The sequence below is a fragment of the Vulpes vulpes genome, chromosome 16 (assembly GCF_048418805.1).
Source record: "Vulpes vulpes isolate BD-2025 chromosome 16, VulVul3, whole genome shotgun sequence".
NCBI classification, from domain to species: Eukaryota; Metazoa; Chordata; class Mammalia; order Carnivora; family Canidae; genus Vulpes; species Vulpes vulpes.
The window spans coordinates 69,592,981-69,614,514 of record NC_132795.1 but is presented as its reverse complement, the minus strand read 5'-3'; the positions used below and the strand labels follow the sequence as shown (position 1 = coordinate 69,614,514).

The 21,534-nt window shown below is 40.6% G+C and overlaps 1 protein-coding gene across 50 annotated transcripts in view; it reads left to right on the top strand.

Annotated features, from left to right (window-relative positions):
* Positions 1-21,534, top strand: part of MAP4K4 (mitogen-activated protein kinase kinase kinase kinase 4) — a 191,104-nt gene that overhangs the window by 147,061 nt on the left and 22,509 nt on the right. For 2 of the 50 annotated variants that reach the window (XM_072741444.1, XM_072741411.1), the window contains exons 13-23: positions 5,200-5,361; positions 8,077-8,163; positions 8,838-8,957; positions 9,920-10,081; positions 12,600-12,833; positions 13,792-13,898; positions 15,898-16,046; positions 16,692-16,789; positions 18,665-18,840; positions 19,335-19,455; positions 20,536-20,727. In XM_072741444.1, the coding sequence (XP_072597545.1) occupies positions 5,200-5,361; positions 8,077-8,163; positions 8,838-8,957; positions 9,920-10,081; positions 12,600-12,833; positions 13,792-13,898; positions 15,898-16,046; positions 16,692-16,789; positions 18,665-18,840; positions 19,335-19,455; positions 20,536-20,727 (1,608 nt within the window). Of the gene's footprint in view, positions 1-5,199; positions 5,362-8,076; positions 8,164-8,744; positions 8,958-9,919; positions 10,082-12,599; positions 12,834-13,791; positions 13,899-15,894; positions 16,047-16,691; positions 16,790-18,664; positions 18,841-19,334; positions 19,456-20,535; positions 20,728-21,534 lie in introns of all 50 variants that reach the window. The other 48 variants (XM_072741412.1, XM_072741410.1, XM_072741409.1 and 45 more) reach the window with 27 other exon arrangements.

Below are 21,534 nucleotides of genomic sequence, written 5' to 3'. Positions count from 1 at the left end.
GAATGTGGAGTCTGCTTGAGATTCTCTCTCTCCCTCTCCTTCTGCACTCCCCCATGTTCCTTCCCTCTCTGTCTCTGTCTCTCTCAAATAAGTAAACCTTTTTTAAAGTTTCAAAATGTAAATAAAGTGGAAAAAAGCTACTTGTAAGATAACTTAAAATTTGTCTCTTAGTAGCATTTAATTAGATGAAAGTAGTCAGGATTTCCTCCTGGACTGGGAGCCCTGCCCTCAATGCAGTTGGAAACAACCAAGAAAATGGATTGTACACATTTTATCTTACCACTTTGCTGCCTCAGAGGAGAATGAGTGCTTCCACTTAGACCCCATGTGACCTGAGGTCCTGCCATTTTCTGAAGCTTTAAGTGACAACAGCTCAGGAGAGGAGAGATGAGAAGTGGGTCTGGGGAGTAGGCGGCCTAAGATTACACTTGTGCTCAGTGGATTGGGAAGGCATCCAGATGAGAGGGCTAACGTGGAAAGCCAGCTCTCATCCTGGTTCACTCCTCTGCTGCTCTTCCGCACCTTCCCTTTTTCTTCTCTGAAGACATAGAGGAAATTTGAATCTGGAGGCAGATATGAATTGGGTGCTAGACTGCACCTGGCTGCCAGCTGTGTGGTGGTTGAGTGGCAGGCGGCCTGTCATTTCTTTCCATCTAGGACTGTTATTGAAGTAATTTCCCTTCCTGGCTCTCTGGAGGAGCCCTTACTGATAATAGCCAAAAATCATCAGCAGAGATAGGGACAGCTTTGCTTTCAAATTAAAGAAAAAACTTTTTTTTAATAATGAGAGGAAAAAGCAAGTGCAGCACATGGCTTTTCTTTCTACTACTGTGATCCCACAGGTTTAAATGGGGACCTTCAACATCATCTAAATATCAAAGAATATTTAATAGTCTGCATAGTATATAAAGAAATGGCAGTAAGCACATCTCTAAGACTGTTGTGGGTCTGTGTCTCTGTGGTCCTGAGGTATTGCTTAGAACAATGCGATGGCCTGTAAGGGTTTTTAATCATGCATCCATCCTGTCAATAAAAGAAAACCAAGGTGTAAATCTGATATAGATCCACTTCTATACCCTTGCACTAAGTATGTATATTATAAAACATTCAAAAAGAGCTATCTTAAAAAGGGTGAGCTACAAATACAAGTAAATAAAAGTTCACTGTTTTCTTTTCCTAGACCTCCATTGATTATCTTGCTCACTGTTAGAGAATGCTGATGTAGAGACCTATCATCTTAGTTCTTCACTTCTCTCTTTCTCTCTTTTAATTTTGGTATACCAGGGCACTCTCCCCAGGATAGTGTGGTGGGCAAGGAAGGGTAAAGTCCAGATCTTTTGAAGAGGAATGATTCTCTTACAGTTAATTGCTTACGAGATCTTTATAAAATTTTTTCTCACCAACTGTTGACTTAAAAAACAAAACAAAACACCCCATTGCAAACTCCACACCATGACAATTGGTGATATACACTGCCTCCCTCCCACCCCCACTGCACACACCTCTGTTTTGACAAGTGAGGAAACAGCTCAGGGAGGGGAAGTGGCTTGGACCCAGGAAGCAGAATCAGGACCACAAGCCCTATTCCTTGAGTCATCTCACTTGTCTTTCTAGGTTTCCGTGGTGTATTATAACTTCTCAAAGGATCCCTCGAACCCATTTTGGCTTCTTTGTTGTCTAAAAGTTGTAAAATAGAAGTTTAAGGTTCTTTGCCACTTTTGACCTGTTCATATTAATCTAATTTACTTGGAACCTAAATTCTCAGAAGCTGAGGGGGAATTTTAAGGCTGTAGACATGGCTTCCCTTTCTTTTTGTTTCCCTTTTCTTCGTTCTCCCATTTTTATCTAACTTGGAAGAAAATTATGTACATAATACCTCATTGGATAGCTTTCTGTCCACATTTTTTGTGATTGTGGGCTTTTTATTTCATCCAGAGGTGAGGCCCTTCTTACCTGGCCTGCCAGGTGTTTGCTAAACCCAATGTATTCCAGCAAGTCATTTCTTTTTTATAAACCTGAAAGTGTCCTGATGGTTGCCAACCTTGCCCATGACTGTTTTCAGAACTAAGCGGTGCTGAGTATCTCTGTAAAAATAGTAGAGTACACAAAACCACTCTCACTCCTCAAGATGGAAGGTTCTACAGAACTTCCATGTTCACCTCTTGAAGGAAAACATACCATTTTAAGCTTTTAAAACCGATTTAATGAGATTCTTTGTGTTTTAGGTTTATCAGAAGGCTTTTTGTTTTATTTTGAATGTCTTTATATTCAATAGAAAAGTCAGAGGATGTTTTCCTTTGGAAAACATGACTAGCTAGGAATAACTGAAGGAATTAAATAATTTCTATTTAAAGCAAAGAAACCTGTTTCCCAGTTGGCCAAAATATAATGATTTTTGTTACCAGTGTTAAAAAACGGTTGTGTTCTTAGCTATTGTATATTTGTTGTAAATGATATACTAGTAAAAACCACTCACTTCTTTTTGCTTCTAAATAGAAAAGGCAAAAGATACACAATAAAAGATCTTACTTAATTTCCTTTGAAGTAGAAAGCTCTAGTAACACTGCTTGGATGAGATTCTCAGATTTCTTACCTCAAGTTTCTGTTATGTTGCTCATGAAGTCATGGGGCTGGAGGAAATGGTTTTGTTTGTTTTATTTTCTGTTAGCTAATTTTAAAAAAGAAAGACCTCCTTCCCAGGGGTGCAAGGCCATGCTCAGGGCCAGGTGGCATGAACAGCAAGTAGCACCATGGCAGTAGAGAAAGGCCTCAGTGCAGAAAGCCTTAGCTCCTGAGTCCTTTGGCACATAGGTGGTTACTCTGTGTTGTCCTCCCTAGATTTGATTTTGAATAGGGTCCTCTTTTTTTCTCTTTTTTTAATCTTAAAAAAAAGTATAAAGGCATTAAGCTAGCAAATAACAGGCAACAAGTGCATTGTACGGGGCAGTATAGGTGTTCTAATTTAATAAAGATTCCTTGGCCAGTAAAGTTGTAATTTCTAAACAGACAAGAACTCAGTTCTGTTTACGGCCCCACCCCTACCCACGGGAAGCTCCTGTATTTTTGTGCATTGAATTCTAAGAGCAGGCAGTGCAGGGAAAAGAAGTAAAAATGAAATGTATGTAATAAGAGAGGAAGGTGAACCAAAAAGCTGACTCAGGACTGTATTGAGAATAGTGGTGATGTAGTACTCAGCTGAGAGAGACCAGGTACCAAGTAATCCTCTCTATCCAGGGGTTCCACATGTAAGACATTTCTGTACATCTCTCAGGAAATTATTTTAAATGTTTGCCTTCAAGAGTGAATGCTTGTTACAGCAGTGGCAGGGTCGGGGGAAACCCAGAAGGAACACTGAAACTATAATAAATACCTTCTTTTATACCCATTATAAATATTTGTATCTTATATCTCCAGTAGCTTCATCCCAAACTTTTTTTGTTTGTTTGTTTTTTTGTTGCCAAACTTTCTTATTTAATAATCTCAGTATTACATTGAACTTTGCGGTAATAATATCAGCTTCCTGTGTGTGTCTTAAGAAATGTCATGGCTGTGTATTCTTTAGAGCTGTGTAGTCTAACATAGTAGCCACTAGCCACGTGTAGCTATTTAAACTTAAATTAACTTCATTGAAATAAAGTTGAGGACTAAGTTCCTCATTTTTACTAGTCACATTCCAGGTACTCAATAGCAACATGTGGCTAGTGGCCACTCCATAGAATAATGCTGAGACAGAACATTTTCATCATCCCAGAGAATCTGTTGGATGGTACTAGTCTAGAGTCTAGAGGCTAACATTTTTCATATTCATGGGAAGAATTGGTTTAATTTTGTACTTCATACTGTGGAAGTGCTTTATTGACAGATGTCTGGGGCTGGATGAGACAAGTGTCCAGACAGGTGCCCAATGTATGCCAATATTCTATTCTGTGGGGTTATATAGGATTACCTGGATTAGGGATGCCTGGGTGGCTCGGTGGTTGAGCATCTGCCTTTGGCTCAGGGCTTAATCCCATTGCGGAGATTGAGTCCCACATCGGGCTCCCTGTTAGGAGCCTGCTTCTCCCTCTGCCTGTGTCCTTGCCTCACTGTGTGTCTCTCATGAATAAATAAATAAATAATCATTATAAAATAAAAGGGATAGCCTGGATTAGGAAAGGCTGTCAGAGTGAGTCTGGTGATTAGTAGCACCAACCTCCCTATTGGTTGGATGCACAATTGTGTCTGTTTAATACTATAGGGTGTTAGAGGCAGTGGCCCTTCCAGGTGGTGCTTGCTAGCTAGGTGACACTGGGCAAGTCCCTTAACTCTTCTTCTTCTTTTTTTTTTTTTAACTATATTTATGTTGTAGACTTTTTAAAAGATTTATGTATTTATTCATGAGACACACAGAGAAAGAGGCAGAGACATAGGCAGAGGGAGAAGCAGGCTCCACGCAGGGAGCCTGATGTGGGACTCGATCCTGGGACTCCAGGATCACACCCTGGGCCGAAGGCAGGCACCAAACCACTGAGCCACCCAGACGTCCCTCACTTAATTCTTCTGAACATGTTTTCTCATCTGTAAAGTAGGAGTGAAATAACCTACTTCCTGGATATGTTATGAGAATTACATTAGATAACAGAAATGGAATAAAGGAGGTCAAACACTTGGCACAATGCAAGACTAGTGGTAAGCATGTGTGCAGGAGTGGTTTCTTACATTCATAGTAATAATACCAGCATTTCTTATGCTTGTTGATGTCAGTTTCTCTTTTTCATGATATTTGCTTCCTTTCCTTTTTTGTTTTTGTTTTTTGCTTCCTTTCCTTTTTAAGTTATTCCTCACCTTTCTTTGCTCTACTTCTGTTATCTTTTATTCCTTTGTCGTCTTTTCCTTCTGACTTAAGGGCCCTGAGTAATTCTGTTGGTGATATGCAAGGATAAAGAATCTCCTGTCCCTTGGTTGCTATAATACAGTGAAGGATGGGGAATAGTCTTTCACCAAAATGGAACCACACTGTGTGAAGATTCGCAGACACACACCACCTTTGACCAGTATTTATGAGGATGCTAGTACATAGGGGCAGTGTGGAAATAGCTGGGCAGTAGAGCCAGGGTCTGTGAGCTCCCCTCATTAGCACCTACCTGTAACTGGTCAGCAAACTGTCATGAAAGCTGTAAGGGGAAGATTCCTACTGACTACATATCTCTGCTCCCCTAGCAACAAAGGAGAGAGCGGGAAGCTAGAAGGCAACAAGAACGTGAACAGCGAAGGAGAGAACAAGAAGAGAAGAGGCGTCTGGAGGAACTGGAGAGAAGACGTAAAGAGGAAGAAGAGAGGAGGCGGGCAGAGGAAGAAAAGAGGAGAGTTGAAAGAGAACAGGTTAGTTCACAAGAGAATGTTCTACCCATGAATTTGTGAGGTTTGCTGCTTAGTAGAGTTGAGGGATTTGGGGCAAAAAGTACACGCATGTGTATGAGCACTTACAACACATTCAGGACTTGAGAGGTTTCAAAATGATGAAGCACAACTTGAAGCATAGCAATACATTGAGTCTCATCTTTAAAAAAGGGCGGTTAAATCTTTACATTTACAAACATTGAAACCCGTTGAGTCGTCTCCAGTGTGATACCCAGAAAATTTTTGAATATGTCTTCTGGGCTTTGGCTTACATGCTTTGAACCCCAGATATCTGGATGATGATTAGCCTTTTCTTTAATGACATTAGAAACCAACCACAAGAAATGTTTGAAGTAGCCAGTGGCTGAATATTGTGATAAACATGGTTGCTTATAATGCAGTATATACTGATGTGGATCAAAAAAACTAATAACATTGTGGTTTTGTTTAGCCAAAAAAGATCATCATGTTTTGGTAATAAGTATATTGATGCCAGCTATAGTTGTCTTTAGAAGTCTCTGTTCCCTGAACCACCTGTGCAAATAAAACTTGACTGTACTTTTGTGTCTGTGCTGTCAATGTGAGCCCCTCAGAGCCTCTCCCGTCTTTGAATTGATCATTCTTTGTTATGAGGTTTTAGTAAAAGAAAAAAGATATGAATGGGGCCAATTTAAATAATACTTGAAATTCATCCTTAAAATGCTTATCAACAACGGTATTAATTTCCAAAGTTGATTATTCCACTGTTTTCCTCAGTACTAATCATATGCTTAAGCTTCTCTCCATGTTTTCCAGTTCTTAGGAATTTAAGTGATACTTTTCATTTGTTACCTTACTGACATTATGTATTTTGGGTTTTTGTCGTAGTTGTTCTTTTGGTTTTTTTTCCACGTTCTAATTTTTATTTGGGGACTGCAAAGAGGAGTAAAAGTGAGCTTTTGAAAATTAAATACCCTAGGAATAAATCTTGTAATTAGATGGTGAGAAGAGGGTATGAGAGTAATACTTAATCTTTAATGTTCTAATGGCAGTCGTTAGCTTTTGAGTACAGCAAGTATTCTTTACCTCTTCCTGAAAAAAATAATAGCATCAGAGTAGTTTCATTCTGCTTTCCTTATTTGTAAAATATTCCCCATGTTAACAGTGCTGTGAGAAATGTGTCATTTCTGCATTGTGTGTGCATGTTTGTGTACATGTATAATTCTGTGTGCTCACTATTTGTTAGGACCTTTATGATTTGGATAGATGTGAATTTCCTGGTTGTTCTTGTGTTTTGGAAGGCAAAAACCAAACAACTGTGCCACTTTGATCTTTTAAGTTACAATTCAGTTCTGTCTAGTTCAATGAGATGAGTTGGAATTCAGATTTCCTTTCTCAGCTATTGCAGGGGAAGGCCACATAGCAGGCAAGGGCAGTGCTTGGCATAGCATGTGCAATGGAGGGGCTTGGAGTCCAGGTTGGAATCAGATTGGCTTTTTGGGGGGAAACTTATTTTGTAAGATAAGGGTTTCTAAGGAAATATATATGTCATGATTTGTGTTACCCAACATTCACTCTGCCAGAATTATTGGTTAACTAAAACTTCTGTCCAGCCCAGGTATATGGCTATTTTTATTTTAAAGTGTGTGCCATGGTACAAGTGGGTGGTCAGCATTAGACATGGTAAAGCGATTATCTGAATTTCAGAAAAAAATTTCTCCTCATAGCCTTTAGTCTACTCCTCTTATGGAGTAGTTGGCTTTTTTTCCCTTTTGAAAAGGAAGGAAACTTCTTTCATTTGTATTTCAAAGTTGTTTCATGTCTGTCGCCTATTTGAGCCTCACAAAAAAATGTTGAGAATTCTGAGAAAATATTCTTGATACTCATTTGAGTCAAATGAAGAGACTGAGAAAATGGGAAGGCTTTCTAGGGGTCCAGGTCTCTTGATTTCCTAGTCTCTTAAATATGTTTGCAACTTCAAGGCTGGATTTCTCCTCTTTACATATTTTGAGTGTGTTTGCCTGTTTTCATTGTTGCAGAGACTTGTTCTCCTCCCCTTAAAAATAGGCTCCCCCCACCCCCACCCCTTCACCTGCCCTAGAAATACACACACTGTCTCACAGTCTCATCATGAAGAGCCTGGACCTGTTTATTTGTGAGAAATCACCTGAGTCTGGTGTCTACAGAGCATGGCTTTCAGAATGTAGTCATTCTGGGTACCTTCTGTATCATCAGAGAAAACACAAATCATGTTTGTTCTGTTTTAATATTAAACAGGTTTTGGGCTGGGGTTTAAAAAATTGGCTATCTATGCCAGTTATAAATAATGACTAATAAGAGCCTCTGGGGCAATGTGAACCCCTCTGGTTTCTTACCTAATTAAACTCTTGGTTTCTTTGGAGTCTGCCATCCTTAAGAGGAATTATCATGGTCCTTTGAAATCCTGCATTTGTATTTAACAGCTGTGTTTGAACAAAAATTTTTAGATACCTTTGTATATATCAGTGGAGTGTATATCATCATTTGTTAGACTCTTTAGGTCTTGGCCAATTTGAACATCTTAGGAAAAATCCTTCAGCATGCACTTTATAATATATTCTTCACTAAGTGTATTGCCACTGAAGACCATTGGGGCAAATGGTTCTTGGTGCTCCATTCAGGTGGTTCTGATACTTTCCTTTTGGATAAATTGATTGCTGGGTAATTTCTGTGTGACAGGAGTATATCAGGCGACAGCTAGAAGAGGAGCAGCGGCACTTGGAAATCCTTCAGCAGCAGCTGCTCCAGGAGCAGGCCATGTTACTGGTAACGCCCTGTATCTGTCTTGTTCCGTAGCATTAGGGCTCACTGATCCATCCCTCCCCTGAGCTTTGGGCATAGCTGTGGTGATCACCAGACCATTTTGGTTAGTGCTGTGGGCTGACAGGCTCAAATGGAAACGTCCTCTGTGGTCATGCTACTTTGGGCACATTTCAAGGTGGTATTTATTTATTTATTTATTTAATTTCCTGTTAAAAAAAGAGTTAAACTTTTCTCTGGTAGATAGCAAGGTTTTGAACAGAACTTGGCATTCGGTGAACAAACTAGAATGTTAAGGGCTGAAAGCACATGCCATAGGATTTTTGTCAAGTATTTCTTACTTTTGAAACCACCGAAATCAGCTTTTAATTGAATTCTCTCTCTGTCCAGTGATATTATGGTTAGCAACAAGCTGTCAGATTTTTCCACAGGTAATATGCTATTTAAAATCCCAGTCATTTTGCTCTGTTACCAACAAGGGGGGAAAAGGGCATTCATTGTCTTTTTAAAAAGTTGAGAATGAATCCAGAGAAGAGGCGAGCTCTGCAGTGTCCCATAGATTTAGTGTTCTCCTCTCCCTCTCCAAGGAGTGCCGATGGCGGGAGATGGAGGAGCACCGGCAGGCAGAGAGGCTCCAGAGGCAGTTGCAACAAGAACAAGCATATCTCCTGTCTCTACAGCATGACCACAGGAGGCCGCACCCGCAGCAGCAGCCGCCACCGCAGCAGGAAAGGAGCAAGCCAAGCTATCACGCTCCGGAGCCTAAGCCCCACTATGAGCCTGCTGACAGAGCTCGAGAGGTATTTTCTTTCTTCTGTTGCTTAAGCATTGATCCAGTGTTGATTATTCCCTGGAAAGTAATAGAATGACTCTTAGGAACTGTATAATATTAAGGCTACAATGGGCACCAGTTATAAGCCACTCTCTTGGTTTCCTAGCTGAGAAATTGTGGATGGGGGAAGTGAAAGGACACTTGCCCAAGGTCTCTTACCTGGTTAGTGGTTTTTAAATCCATAGACGGATGATTAAAGTGCCTCCGTTAACAAATTGCAGATGAACACTAACCTAAACAGAAAGAAGATTATATGGCAGAATCATTTCTTCTAATGTAAATGAAGGGAATAGTGGCTTGGTTAGCTATTTCTCCAAAATTGCAATGAAAATAAAGTGTGCCTGTAGCCCAGTTTACTAACTTTTTAAAGATGATTTGTTACGGAACTACCCGGAGCCTTATTGTAAGGATGTGGGGAAGCAGTAACTGTTTAAGGATATTAGGAATATGGGGACCTGGGCGGCTTCTAGAATGTATTTAAACCTGGCCTATAGGTGGCATCCTTCTACCATGTCTCACCCTCCCAGAGAGTAAATTCTAGGAACAAGTGTTTTGCTTATTCTGGAATGCTAGTGTTCTTGGTAGAATGAAATGTGTTTTGAATTCTTGATGATAATCTTTTAATCTGTTGGTTAAGTTGGTTGTGACATTAATTTTTTTCCCTAGTTTATCATCATGAATAATCTAAAAATTCTTGCCAGCAGGAGATTTTAAAGGCTTAATTTTTATCTTCATAAGTATTCTTTATCTCAAATCACATTTTAACCTTATTTTATTTGCTCCCTCTTTTTTAAATCCCCCCTTTCTCTTTCCTCGTAGTTGGAGAAAAGACGAAATTTCTCCCTAGGCCCCTTCCACCTTCAGGCTTTCTTTAGCATCTCTGCTTTTCCCTACTAACACTGAGTTATGTCTTCTAATTCTCTGATGCAGGTGGAAGATAGATTTAGGAAAACTAACCACAGCTCCCCTGAAGCCCAGTCTAAGCAGACAGGCAGAGTATTGGAACCACCAGTGCCTTCCAGATCAGAGTCTTTTTCCAATGGCAACTCCGAGTCTGTGCATCCTGCCCTGCAGAGACCAGCTGAGCCACAGGTAGCAACAGCCAGGTGGCTGTGGGCTGAGGAGACTCATACAGTAGCTCACTGAGCCATGGGCCTGCTTGTAATGTTTTCAGTTTGGTTTGTTACCATACTTATGAGGAAAAGACACTAGCAGGAGTGATTTTAGATGAACATACAGGCAGTATACCCTCAGAAAAGAGAAAAGAAGGATTTTTTAAAAGGATTTTTATTGTACTTGTTAAAGAACATCTAGATTCAGTGATTTCTTCTTTTAGTCTGTCTTCCCTAACTCAAATGTTCATAAACAAGTGCTTAATACAAAAAACTTTCAGTTTAGGTTTTGGAAAGTTAGTATCAAAAGTATATAGAGGGAGAACCTTTTCTTAACCTTTGATCCTTGGCTCCTGGCCAGTTCCACGAGTGGACTTTAGAAAGCCAGTGTCTGTCCTGAAATTGCATATAGAATTTCTTGGTTTGTCCAGCTGTGCATATTTTTCTGGGAAAGGGGCCTTTTATTAGATTCTCAAAAAGTTCAAGATCCAAAAGAAGGTATGATCTAGAACGTTAAGTATGCATTTCCCTGTAGTGGGTCAGGGGGAAAGTCATGACCTCTCATTGGGCGGGCCATACCATTCTGCATAGTCTAGGTGAAGGAGAAGCCCATGGACTGGGGGCCGTGTGGTTAAGAGAGAACCCTCTGAACTGTCCAGAGAAGAAAGGTAACAACAGGGATTACCCATGTCAGAGATCTGAAAGATCCTTGAAACACAGGTCCCATTCTCTTACTGAAAATAAGTGACTTTAGACATTTTGCTCCTTGAAGCCGTGTCATCTGGAATATTGGGAACAAGTTCTTAAGCTGCATGTGTTAGGGGATGAAAGTTCATATTCTTGCAATAGAAATAGCTGCGGTATTTTTAAAAACAAATCCAAGTGAGGAGGGAGTTCTTAAGAAAAAGAAAGAAAAAAGAAGAACCAGACCTAAGCAAAGGGCATGTTTGTGGGGGTGGGAGGTTTTATAGGCAGGGAGATATTTACATGGGGTCAGCAGTCCCTTGAGTCACAGAAGAGCTGACTGACCCACAAGCCCAGAGAGTGAGGAAAGCAGGACAGAGAGAAGGGAAGAGAGACTGGTAGAGTTGGTTTGACATCACTTGTATAAAGAGTCCAGGACTAAAATTTTTGTTCCGAAAGTTAAAGTTAACCACAAATAGAAAATTTTTATCTGTTTGGCTACTAACAGTTTAAAAAATAGGAGTTCTTGAATTATGTAGGCTACTTTTATATTCATGATTAACTAATGCAGTGCCTAGAGATAGTCTCCCTTTTCCTCCTTCTACCTAAAGTCGCTTTGGGCTGAAATCTATACTTAAAACATTCTTTGAAGACACTATTCACATAGGAGTCTGTCTTAAAATGCATTTTTTATTATAGTTACAGATAATACTTTCAGTTTCGTGTTTTTCCCCCTGAAAGTTTTAAACATTTTAGCACTCTGGGATTATACCAATAAGTGGAATTTGTCACTCTTCCAGAAGTCCTAGAAATCATGACTTGGGACTTACTCTGAATCTTGCATTCAGACAGGTTAAACTGGTTGTGATGTGGTATATTTAGTTTTCATTAAATGCATTGAATAACGGATAGCGTAGCTAGAATTATGTAAATTACAATCTTGAACACTTATTTTAAAATGATAAAATACAATAAAGAAAATACAGATTATATCAGAGATTGTTCTACCAAATTAAAAGCAACCAGATTAACTCAGGTGGCAGATTATTTGTCCTGCTTCTTCAGTTGTCAAGTAGAAGGCATATATACTCCAGTAGCAGTTAGTGGAGGGAACAATAGTATTGAATATTCCTAAAGAAAACCAAATTCCTTTTTTTCATAACCACTGTGAACATGTATGGAGATCTCTGAGGTTTGAAGGTTTTAGGACTTGGGAGAGGAAAGCAGCAAAGTTGTTGGTGTATTTGAAAAGTCGGGTATTTTTAAGTTATATTACAACAGTCTGCCAACACATAAGGGGTTTCTCTTTGCTCATGAAATGTGTTCTGTGGTCATTGGGTCTGAAACCTGACACTGCCAGGTGCCATGAGGGGATGGATCGCTAGGTCTGCATGTATGGCAGTGTCTGTCTTGTGATTTTTTTTTTTCTTTCCTCCCTCTCTCTCTCTCTGCCTGTTGCCTCCACTTTGACATGGATGTGCATGAAGCACGTTGTCCTCCCTTTCAGGACCAGAGGTCTACGAGGGTTGTTTTGATTTAGTTTTGTTCATTAATCTTCATGTTTACTGCTATCTGTAATGTTAGTCTGGATATTAAAAGAGTTTTCTTTATAAATGTACATTTGCTTTTTTCTATATATCGTATTCCCCAGACTGCTTCATCACTTAGAAGTGTAACTGTTCCTTTGCTTGGCTTCCCTAGGACTGTATTGCCCCAGTTTGCCTTCCCTCACTTCTTGGTTTGGATTTGGTATTGACCAGAGAAGCGTTTTATGCAGAACGCATTGAATGTTTTGTGTTTTGTTTTCTTGTAAGGTACAGTGGTCCCACCTGGCATCTCTCAAGAACAATGTTTCCCCTGTCTCGCGATCCCATTCCTTCAGTGACCCTTCTCCTCCCAAATTTGCACACCACCATCTTCGCTCTCAGGACCCATGTCCACCTTCCCGCAGTGAGGTGCTAAGTCAGAGTTCTGACTCTAAGTCGGAGGTACCTGACCCCACCCAAAAGGCTTGGTCTAGATCAGACAGTGACGAGGTGCCTCCAAGGGTAAGAAGCAGAAAGACAGATGTGTGCTGCTTTTTTCCTTTTTGTTATTTTTTCTTTTAATTATTTATTTTGACTAAGGGTATGGTGACTTCACCAGAATGAAGGGGCAATGAAACTTCAAAGGAACTTTTTACAGTGGGGAAAGTTCCATAGTTAACACACTTATATTCAGCCAGTGGCCAGTTAGCTTATAATGGTTGTTGCTAACTCTATACTTAAATACAAAGTAACAGAATAATATATGAATAAGTCGATAAAGACTATCCTTCTAGAACAAAAAAGAATCAAAATATATTCTAGCTGTTGTCTTAAGTACTTAGACAAAAGCATTTATCAAATTATTTTGCAATATTAATGAATATCAAAAATTTCAGAAAAGGCCTTTTAAGAAAGATTTAACATAAAAATTCTTTAAAAATGATTTTTTTCTTTTTAAATTGCGGTATTTTTGGTTTTTCAATTTTTTGTTTTGGTTTGGTTTTAGTAATTACTGGTGAAATCAAACAAAAGGCACATATTCATTTCGTTTATTTTTCCTCCACTTGGAATTTGCTTCCTCTGAATATTTTCTTGCTTCCTACCAGTCTTTGTTTCCTGCTGATCCATTTGTAGACCATTGTTTAGTTTCTTTGAGCTGATTTTCCTGATCCTCACATTATCTCAGCAAAATGCTTTGTATGTCCCCTGCCACAAAGCTTTAGTCCAAACATCATTTGAATGTTATAGAAACATAGAAAAGCTGTTTGTCCTGGCTCCTTTGATGCCTTTGACTAAATTTTCTCTATGTATTGTATCTGTGGAGGGCAGAGAAGGATCAGGGATGGGGTGGGGTGGTGGGTGGTGGTAGTGATTAATCCTCACATAAGTAGGAGTGCTGTAAACATGTATTTGGGTAGGGAAATTTTTTTCTTCTCCTCCTATTTTCAATACTTTAATTGCTATATTTTTCTACCCAAAGGTTCCTGTGAGGACAACGTCTCGTTCCCCTGTTCTGTCCCGTCGGGATTCCCCACTGCAAGGCAGTGGACAGCAAAATAGTCAAGCAGGTCAAAGAAACTCCACTAGGTAAGAGAAGAGGGAAGCTTAAGAATAGGTTTACTGCATAGCATATTGTGTCATCTTTATTTTCATGAAAATGTTCGTAATCATGGAACATCTGAGGTAAAGAGATGATCACTTTATAAAAGAAAAACTGCCAGAAAAATCCATTATTGTGAATAACAACACATTGGTTTCTAGTGAAAAGTCTGAATCCATTTGTGTATTTCAGCACTTTTAAAAGGAAAACTCCTTAGTTCTGTAAGAGCAAGTGGAAGGAATAGCAAGGAAGGCAGCAGAGAGATGAGAATTGGAATCTGAGGGGGCTTATCGTCTAAAGGATGTCCCAAGTGCTTAGGATTGGTATAGAACTCACAAATAGGCTACTAAAGGAAGTCAGTGGTTGGCTTACAGTCTGTAGTAAGCTAGTGAATTAACCAAATAATATTTTTAGGTTGTAGTGCTGTTCTGTGTACACTACAGTAGCTGTTAGCTACATGAAGCTACTTAAATTTGAGTTTTACTTAATTAAAATTCAGTAAAATTAAATTTAATTTCCTTAGCTACAGTAGTCACATTTCTTAATATCCACATGTAGCCATGGCTACCATGTTACACCAGTCAGCTCTAGAACATTTTCATCCTATCAAGTGACTTCCATTGGCCTTTGCCATCCTAGGGGAAGAAAAGAGCACTATATTGGCCATTTTGTACTTGATTGTCACTGAACCTCTGAAGTTAGCTTTCTGCATGGGGAGCCCTGAAAGAACGTGGAGCACTGAGATGGATGACAGACCAAAGCCACGGAGAGCCTTTCTGGTCCTTAAATGAGCATGGCGCACTATGGGATTCTCCAGTGACAGAGCCTATGTATTAATTGTGACCTAGCAAACTTGTGCTCTGGGTACATCCATGGCCGGGGAATGTCCTGGCCCTTGCCCTCTGTCGCATTTCTAACACAGCTCGTACAGAGCAGTGTGCTGTGTGAGTGTTGGCTCTTCAAGGTGTTGACAGAAGTGAGAGCAGCAGCCTGGAAGCAGCATGATTTTGTGTATTATTGTATAAGTGGAATTTCTTATAAGAATAAACTGAGTTTGGAGCTGTGACAGGAATAGTAACACTTTTCCTGTCAGAAGTGATAAAGATTTGGTGTCTAGCCTGTCATTTAACATTTTTTATTTAAACTTACCTGAGAGGGGATCCCTGGGTGGCTCAGTGGTTTAGTGCTGCCTTCAGCCCAGGGTGTGATCCTGGAGGCCCGGGATCGAGTCCCACATCGGGCTCCCTGTGTGGAGCTTGCTTCTCCCTCCGCCTGTGTCTCTGCACCCCTCCCCCGCTCTGTCTCTCTGTCTCTCATGAATAAATAAAATCTTAAAAAAAAAAAACTTACCTGAGATATTTCATATACCCAAAACTAACGTAACATTGTGTGTCAAACTACAATTTTTTAAAAAAGGAGGGATGCCTGGGTGGCTCAGGAGTTAAGCATCTGTCTTTGGCTCAGGGCGTGATCCTGGAGTTCCAGGATTGAGTCCCACATCAGGCTCCCTACATGGAGCCTGCTGCTCCCTCTGCCTATGTCTCTTTCTCTCTCTGTGTCTCTCTCATGAATAAATAAATAAAATCTTAAAGGGTGGGGGGACATCTGAGGGACTCCAGGGGTGCTCAGTGGTTGAGCATCTGCATTCAGCTCGTAGCTTGATCCTGAGGTCCTGGGATTGGTCCCACATCAGGCTCCCCACAAGAAACCTGCTTCTCCCTCTGCCTATGTCTCTGCCTCTCTGTGTGTCTCTCACAAATAAGTAAATAAAATCTTTTTTTAAGAAAAAAAGATATGCAATAAAATCCATGAATCATGTCATTGTAACTTTTGATGAATTTAATGTTAAATGCTTTTCATAGGCCTTTTTTTCTCATCATACCTACATTTCAGAGACATTGATGGACACATCATGCACATGTTTATAATTTGATAACTACATCTTGGGATAATGCAGGAGCTGTTCTCTCTTTTTCCTAACAGCAGTATTGAGCCCCGGCTGCTGTGGGAGAGAGTGGAGAAGCTGGTGCCCAGGCCTGGCAGTGGCAGCTCCTCCGGATCCAGCAACTCCGGATCCCAGCCTGGGTCCCACCCTGGGTCCCAGAGTGGCTCTGGAGAGCGCTTCAGAGTGAGATGTAGGGTACCTTTGCTCATCCCTTTCCCCATTAATGATATCAGGCTATAGGCTCAATATATTGGAGATCCTTTTCAATCATGTAAAAAGGCCTGTGAGTTTTTCACAGCTGCATATCACAGAACAGTGTTTTGGTGCAGGTTATTGATGATATAATTTTAATAATAAAGAGTTCACTTTTGAGAGCTTACACATGCCTAGCACAGTGAGTACTTTATGCGTTATCTCATTTAATCCTTAGAAGAAACGTATGAGAGAGAGAGAGAGAGAGATGTACTGTCTCCATTTTATAGATTAAAGCAGCTACAATTTAGTGAGGTTAAGTAACTTGTCTAAGGTGATGAGCTGGGATTTGAACCCACTTCTTTCACTATAGACTCCATTGATGCTGTCATTGTTACTGTTATTTCAACCCTTGAAATAATAAGCTAATGAAAAATCCCTCTATTATATTATTGACATAGTGTAATAAGGTATTGCAAATGCAGGTTAGGCAGAGTCGGGTCTGCATGTGGTGACCTGCTGTGAGTGGGGCTAACAGAGGTGGGCAGGAGGGGAGGGAGAGACAAAGGCTAGGTGGACTGGGTCAGATATGTGCTCTGTGTTTATCTGTTTCTTCCTTTCTTGTCTGTCTTGAATTTCACAGCGTCATCCAAATCTGAAGGCTCTCCTTCTCAGCGCCTAGAAAATGCAGTGAAAAAACCTGAAGAAAAGAAAGAAGTTTTCAGACCTCTCAAGCCTGCTGTAAGAATTGTACAAAATCAACTTTACTTATTCTAAGCTTGAGTGAGGTCTTCCTATTAAAAACATATAGTTGAGAGTCTTACAGTCCTTCCTGTGGGCTCCCTTCTCACAGATTGGAGGAATTAGAAGAAATATGTCCTTAGACACATTTGTACACATACCCCCCTCACTGCTGTAGTAATTTTTTTTTTAAGTACAAAAGAAAGAAGAGCCTTTTATTTTTATCTCTTTGCTCAGCAATAACCTTTATGTATTTTTGATGACCTGGGCATTTACAAAACTGTCTTTTAGAGTAAATTTTTTAATATCACCTTCTTCTTCAACTGTACTTAAATTCTGCCTTTTGGTACTGGTAATGACAGTTGTGACTTCCTTATACTTGGCCTTTAGTTCTCGTTGCATTAACTGACCACGTAACTCTGCCCATTTTGGGATTGTAATAAGCTTTTTGGAATTTTGATTTCTTGCTTGAATTGATTCCTGTCCTTCCCCTTCCTCCCCTTCTTTCTCCCGTGCTTCCTTGTGCTGTGCATTTTGCATCACTGATGGTTTCTCCGGCTCAATGCAACTGCTCCTACGCTGAAGGGCGAAGTGGTAAGCCCCATCTCTGAAAAATGCCGCAGCAGAGCAGCATTCCAACTGCCTCTTAAACTTAACTTACGGTCCATCTACATTTCCTTTCCTCCCTCAACTTGCCTTTTTGTTCTTTCTGGAATTCAAAAGTGCTAAGCTTCTGCTTTCTCTTTTTAACACAGAATTTGCTGCATATATTTATTATTATTAAATAGAACTTCTAAAAATAACTTCTTAAAAAGCCACAGTTGTAATCATGAGACAGTAAGACTCAAGGTCCAATACACTGTTATTTCAGAGGCTCAAACTCAGAGAAGGGCAACATATTCTTAACTGTGGTGAAGGAAACTCAGTTGGAACTGCTAAAAAGAAAAATGAAAAATGACTATGTAGCCTGCTTTTTCTAACAACAACAAGAAAGTCATTACTTCCAAATATAATTCCCAAGTAGAAACTTTGGACTTCTGTATGAAATTGTCAAGTGTAAATAATAATCACACTTGAAAATTATATGCGGATACTTGACTGAATATTAAAATGTCTCAGTATGGAAGAATAATGGGAAATGAAGCTCCTTTTGAATAATGTCTTTTAAGGTAGATTTCCTTTCTGTGTGATGTTCATAGTTGTTGTCAGTGTTGCAGGAAAGTGTGGGTCAGGTGGTGCCAGGGGAGGGCCTCATCCCCTGCCCACAGCAGCACAGGCTGCTTCCACTTTCCCACTTGCTGTGTCATGGACATTCTTAGGAATGCGGCAAGTTGTTAACACTCCATGAAATAAGATATTAATAGTATACTCACTTTTTCACTTTTCGTAGGTTTGAAATTGTTAAAAGGTAGAGTTAAAAATAGGTTCACTAAAGAAAAGTTTTCAGTCAGCTCCATTTAACTATAATCTTGCTTTTTGGATAATTTCTTTGAAATAAGACCATGTTACATAGGCAGAACTCCAAGAATTTTCCTTCACAACATTTGTTGCCCTAGAATTTTATGTTAGAGTTTTTAAAAAGCACTGTTGGCCTGTTGTAAGCAGATTATGTTTTTTATTGTTGGGAGATTTGAACTGTGTACATCTTTGGCTTTCTTTTTTCCCTCTTTTTACATTTTTTGGTCTTTCCTATCAAAAGCTTTAAGAGCTCACTTTCCTGTGATGCTAGTAAATACAAAATAGTTTTACAGAATGGATGTTGTGGCCATTTTATCAATCGTTAAAATGAAGAATGTCTCATAATTTGTTGTTTTCTTCCCACTACACCCTGCACACGCCCCTTTGCCTTACTCTCATTTCTGTCCTGTGCATTAGGATTTGACTGCACTGGCCAAAGAGCTTCGAGCAGTGGAAGATGTACGACCACCACACAAAGTGACAGACTACTCCTCATCCAGTGAGGAGTCCGGGACAACAGATGAGGAAGACGATGACGTAGAACAAGAAGGGGCTGAGGAAGCCACCTCTGGACCAGAGGACACCAGAGCAGCGTCAGTCCTTGGTGTATTTTAGAGAGGCTGAGAGTGTCTCTGCTGAGCTTACTTTTCATTTAGAACCAGTTTTTCCCAAGCTTTTCCTGACTCTGTGAACACTTAACATTTACTTCTCCTGGATTCAGCAGCAGCAGCCTTTATGTTCCTCTCCCTTCTTGTTTGGGTGCACATGCGTGTTAGTGCTGTTCCCCAATACCCTAGTGGGTAGTTTATTGTTTTCTTTTTAATTTGAGGATATGACAAAAGGGAAGTTTCAGTTCGGTTGAACCACATTAACCATAAGAATTCATTCTAAATGTTTTTGCTTAAAAACAAATCATACTGAGAGAAAGTTCTTTGTTGAAGGAGAAGAGCTAAGCTTTTGTTTTCCTTGAGGAAACTATATCTGTAGCCTGATCTCGTCTTAAGCCTTAGGGAATGTGAAGGATCTAAACAGGATATTCTCAACTCGCGGGATGATAGCCCTTCATTTCTGATTTTTGTCTCAATAGGTCATCCCTGAATTTGAGCAATGGTGAAACAGAATCCGTGAAAACCATGATTGTTCATGACGATGTAGAAAGTGAACCAGCCATGACCCCATCCAAGGAGGGCACTCTAATCGTCCGCCAGGTACCTGTGTCTTCTCTTTGTTGTTAGAGGCAGAGCTTCTCCTGTAGTCATTAACCCACTTGCTCATTCACTCACTCATGCTGTTTCTACATCATCATCTGTTTTCATGTTAATAAGACCCAGAGGGTAGTGTTGGGGGCTAGGGAGGCAGGTATGTGCTGCATGCCAAGAAGGTAGCTAGCAGTCTTCCACCCCACATTGCTGCTCCTCTGCATGTTTTGCGGCAGCCCTCATTCAAGCACCACGCTGATTCTCACAGTCTGTGTCTGAGTAGTAGAAAAGCCATAGGGAGTCCCTTCACAGGCTCGCAGAGTGAGGAGGCAGGGCCCAGTCTGTAGCAGAGCAGCCACAGAGCTTCTGCAAAGCTCCTAGCACTGAGTGTCCGCAGTGCTGCAGCAGGAGCAGCCCTTAGGCAGGAGTAGTTGAAGAGTGGATGTGCCTCATCAGCCACAGGAGGACCTCGTGGAACAGAAGGGTTGGGAGGTCTCTCTTGCGTGTTCTAAAACATGAGTTTCCTCACTCGTTGAATAGTAAATGTGTACCACCCCAATGTGCTCGGTTCAGATCACTCAGCTTTACAACTGTCTGTTCATTTCTTAGCTTAGAAAACAGAGAAGTGATGCACTTCCCGTGACATAAAACAGGCGCCTTTCTAGTGTTTTGGACTTTTCCTGAGTGTGTTTCATGCAATGGCAATGCATTCGGAGACAGTGAGAAGAACGTGGAAAAGACCAGGATTCAAAGAAGCGACAGGGTACTCTCTAGAGTTTTAGACAGGAAGATTTTTTAAAGAAAAAAAAAAGGCGAGTGGTTTTGGTAACAATAGCTAGTGCGGCAGAGAAACCAGATTAGGCAGTCACTGCTCAAGTCCCGTGGCCACCAGATGAGGTACTTTGAATTCTGTTGGCTCAGGCAAGGCATTTGGCGAGGAAGTGTGAACAATTCCGGCCAGTTTCCTCCGGTCTTTCCTTGATAACAGAGTTTGAAAAGTCACACAGCACCTTAAAGTCAGTTATCAGTAGGGTCATAGGGAATTTCAGCAGCGCTTGAGCGAGACGAGTGTGCCTGTTTTTTCTACAGAGTACAGTTGACCAAAAGCGCGCCAGCCATCATGAGAGCAATGGCTTTGCCGGTCGCATTCACCTCTTGCCAGATCTCTTACAGCAAAGCCATTCCTCCTCCACTTCCTCCACCTCCTCCTCCCCATCCTCCAGCCAGCCGACACCCACCATGTCCCCACAGACACCCCAGGACAAGCTCACTACTAATGAGGTATGTCTCGCACCACAGCTGGCTGCTTTCCTAGGGTTTGACCCGCACTGCCTAGTAGTTAGTTTGCAGAGGAGACCTTTCCCACGCCCCTCACCCCCCCCACCTGCTTTCTTCTGTCACCTACCCTTCTCCCCAACCCCAAGTAACATGTCTCAGATCTGCATACAAATCCCGTAACCCTAGATCAATGTCCCTCCAACTTGCCAGTTCACTGTTTACTTTTCTCTAGATAAGTGTAGTTGCATGGCTTCTTTATTCAGTTTATTTTATAAAAGTCTAAATAAAATGATTGCTGTGTTCTCAGATCCATTATCTATTTGGCATGAAATTATTGTAGTCCTTTGTGGAATCTGCTTTTTTGATTCTTTTTATCTGAAAAATAAAATACAGAAAAAATTGGTTAAGCTGACTTGGCCTTACCTATCTGGACATGCTTGTTATCCTCTATAGGAATCTCCTTCAAATAGGCCTGGGTTGCTTTTTGTTTTTGATGGGGGAAGATTGTTGATTGGTTAATCATTTGTTTTCACCCACTCTGTTAAAAAGGACTTATTTCCTTGAAATTTGCAATCACTCAGAGCTTAAGAAAAAGCCAAATGATTTTTAGGGAAATCTAGAAAATTAGGGTGTTAAGAGCAAAGATCTGAGCATGCTTTTAATATAAAATTTTGAGTGGGAAATCCTGTGTGCTCGCTTGAAGGCTTGGCTGTGGTGCTCACTCAGTCTGGGTACTAGTTGGGTGATGCTTTGCTCTTTGGAACAAGATTATGCCCCCAGTGCAGTGAGAGAGTCCCCCTTGAGCACCCT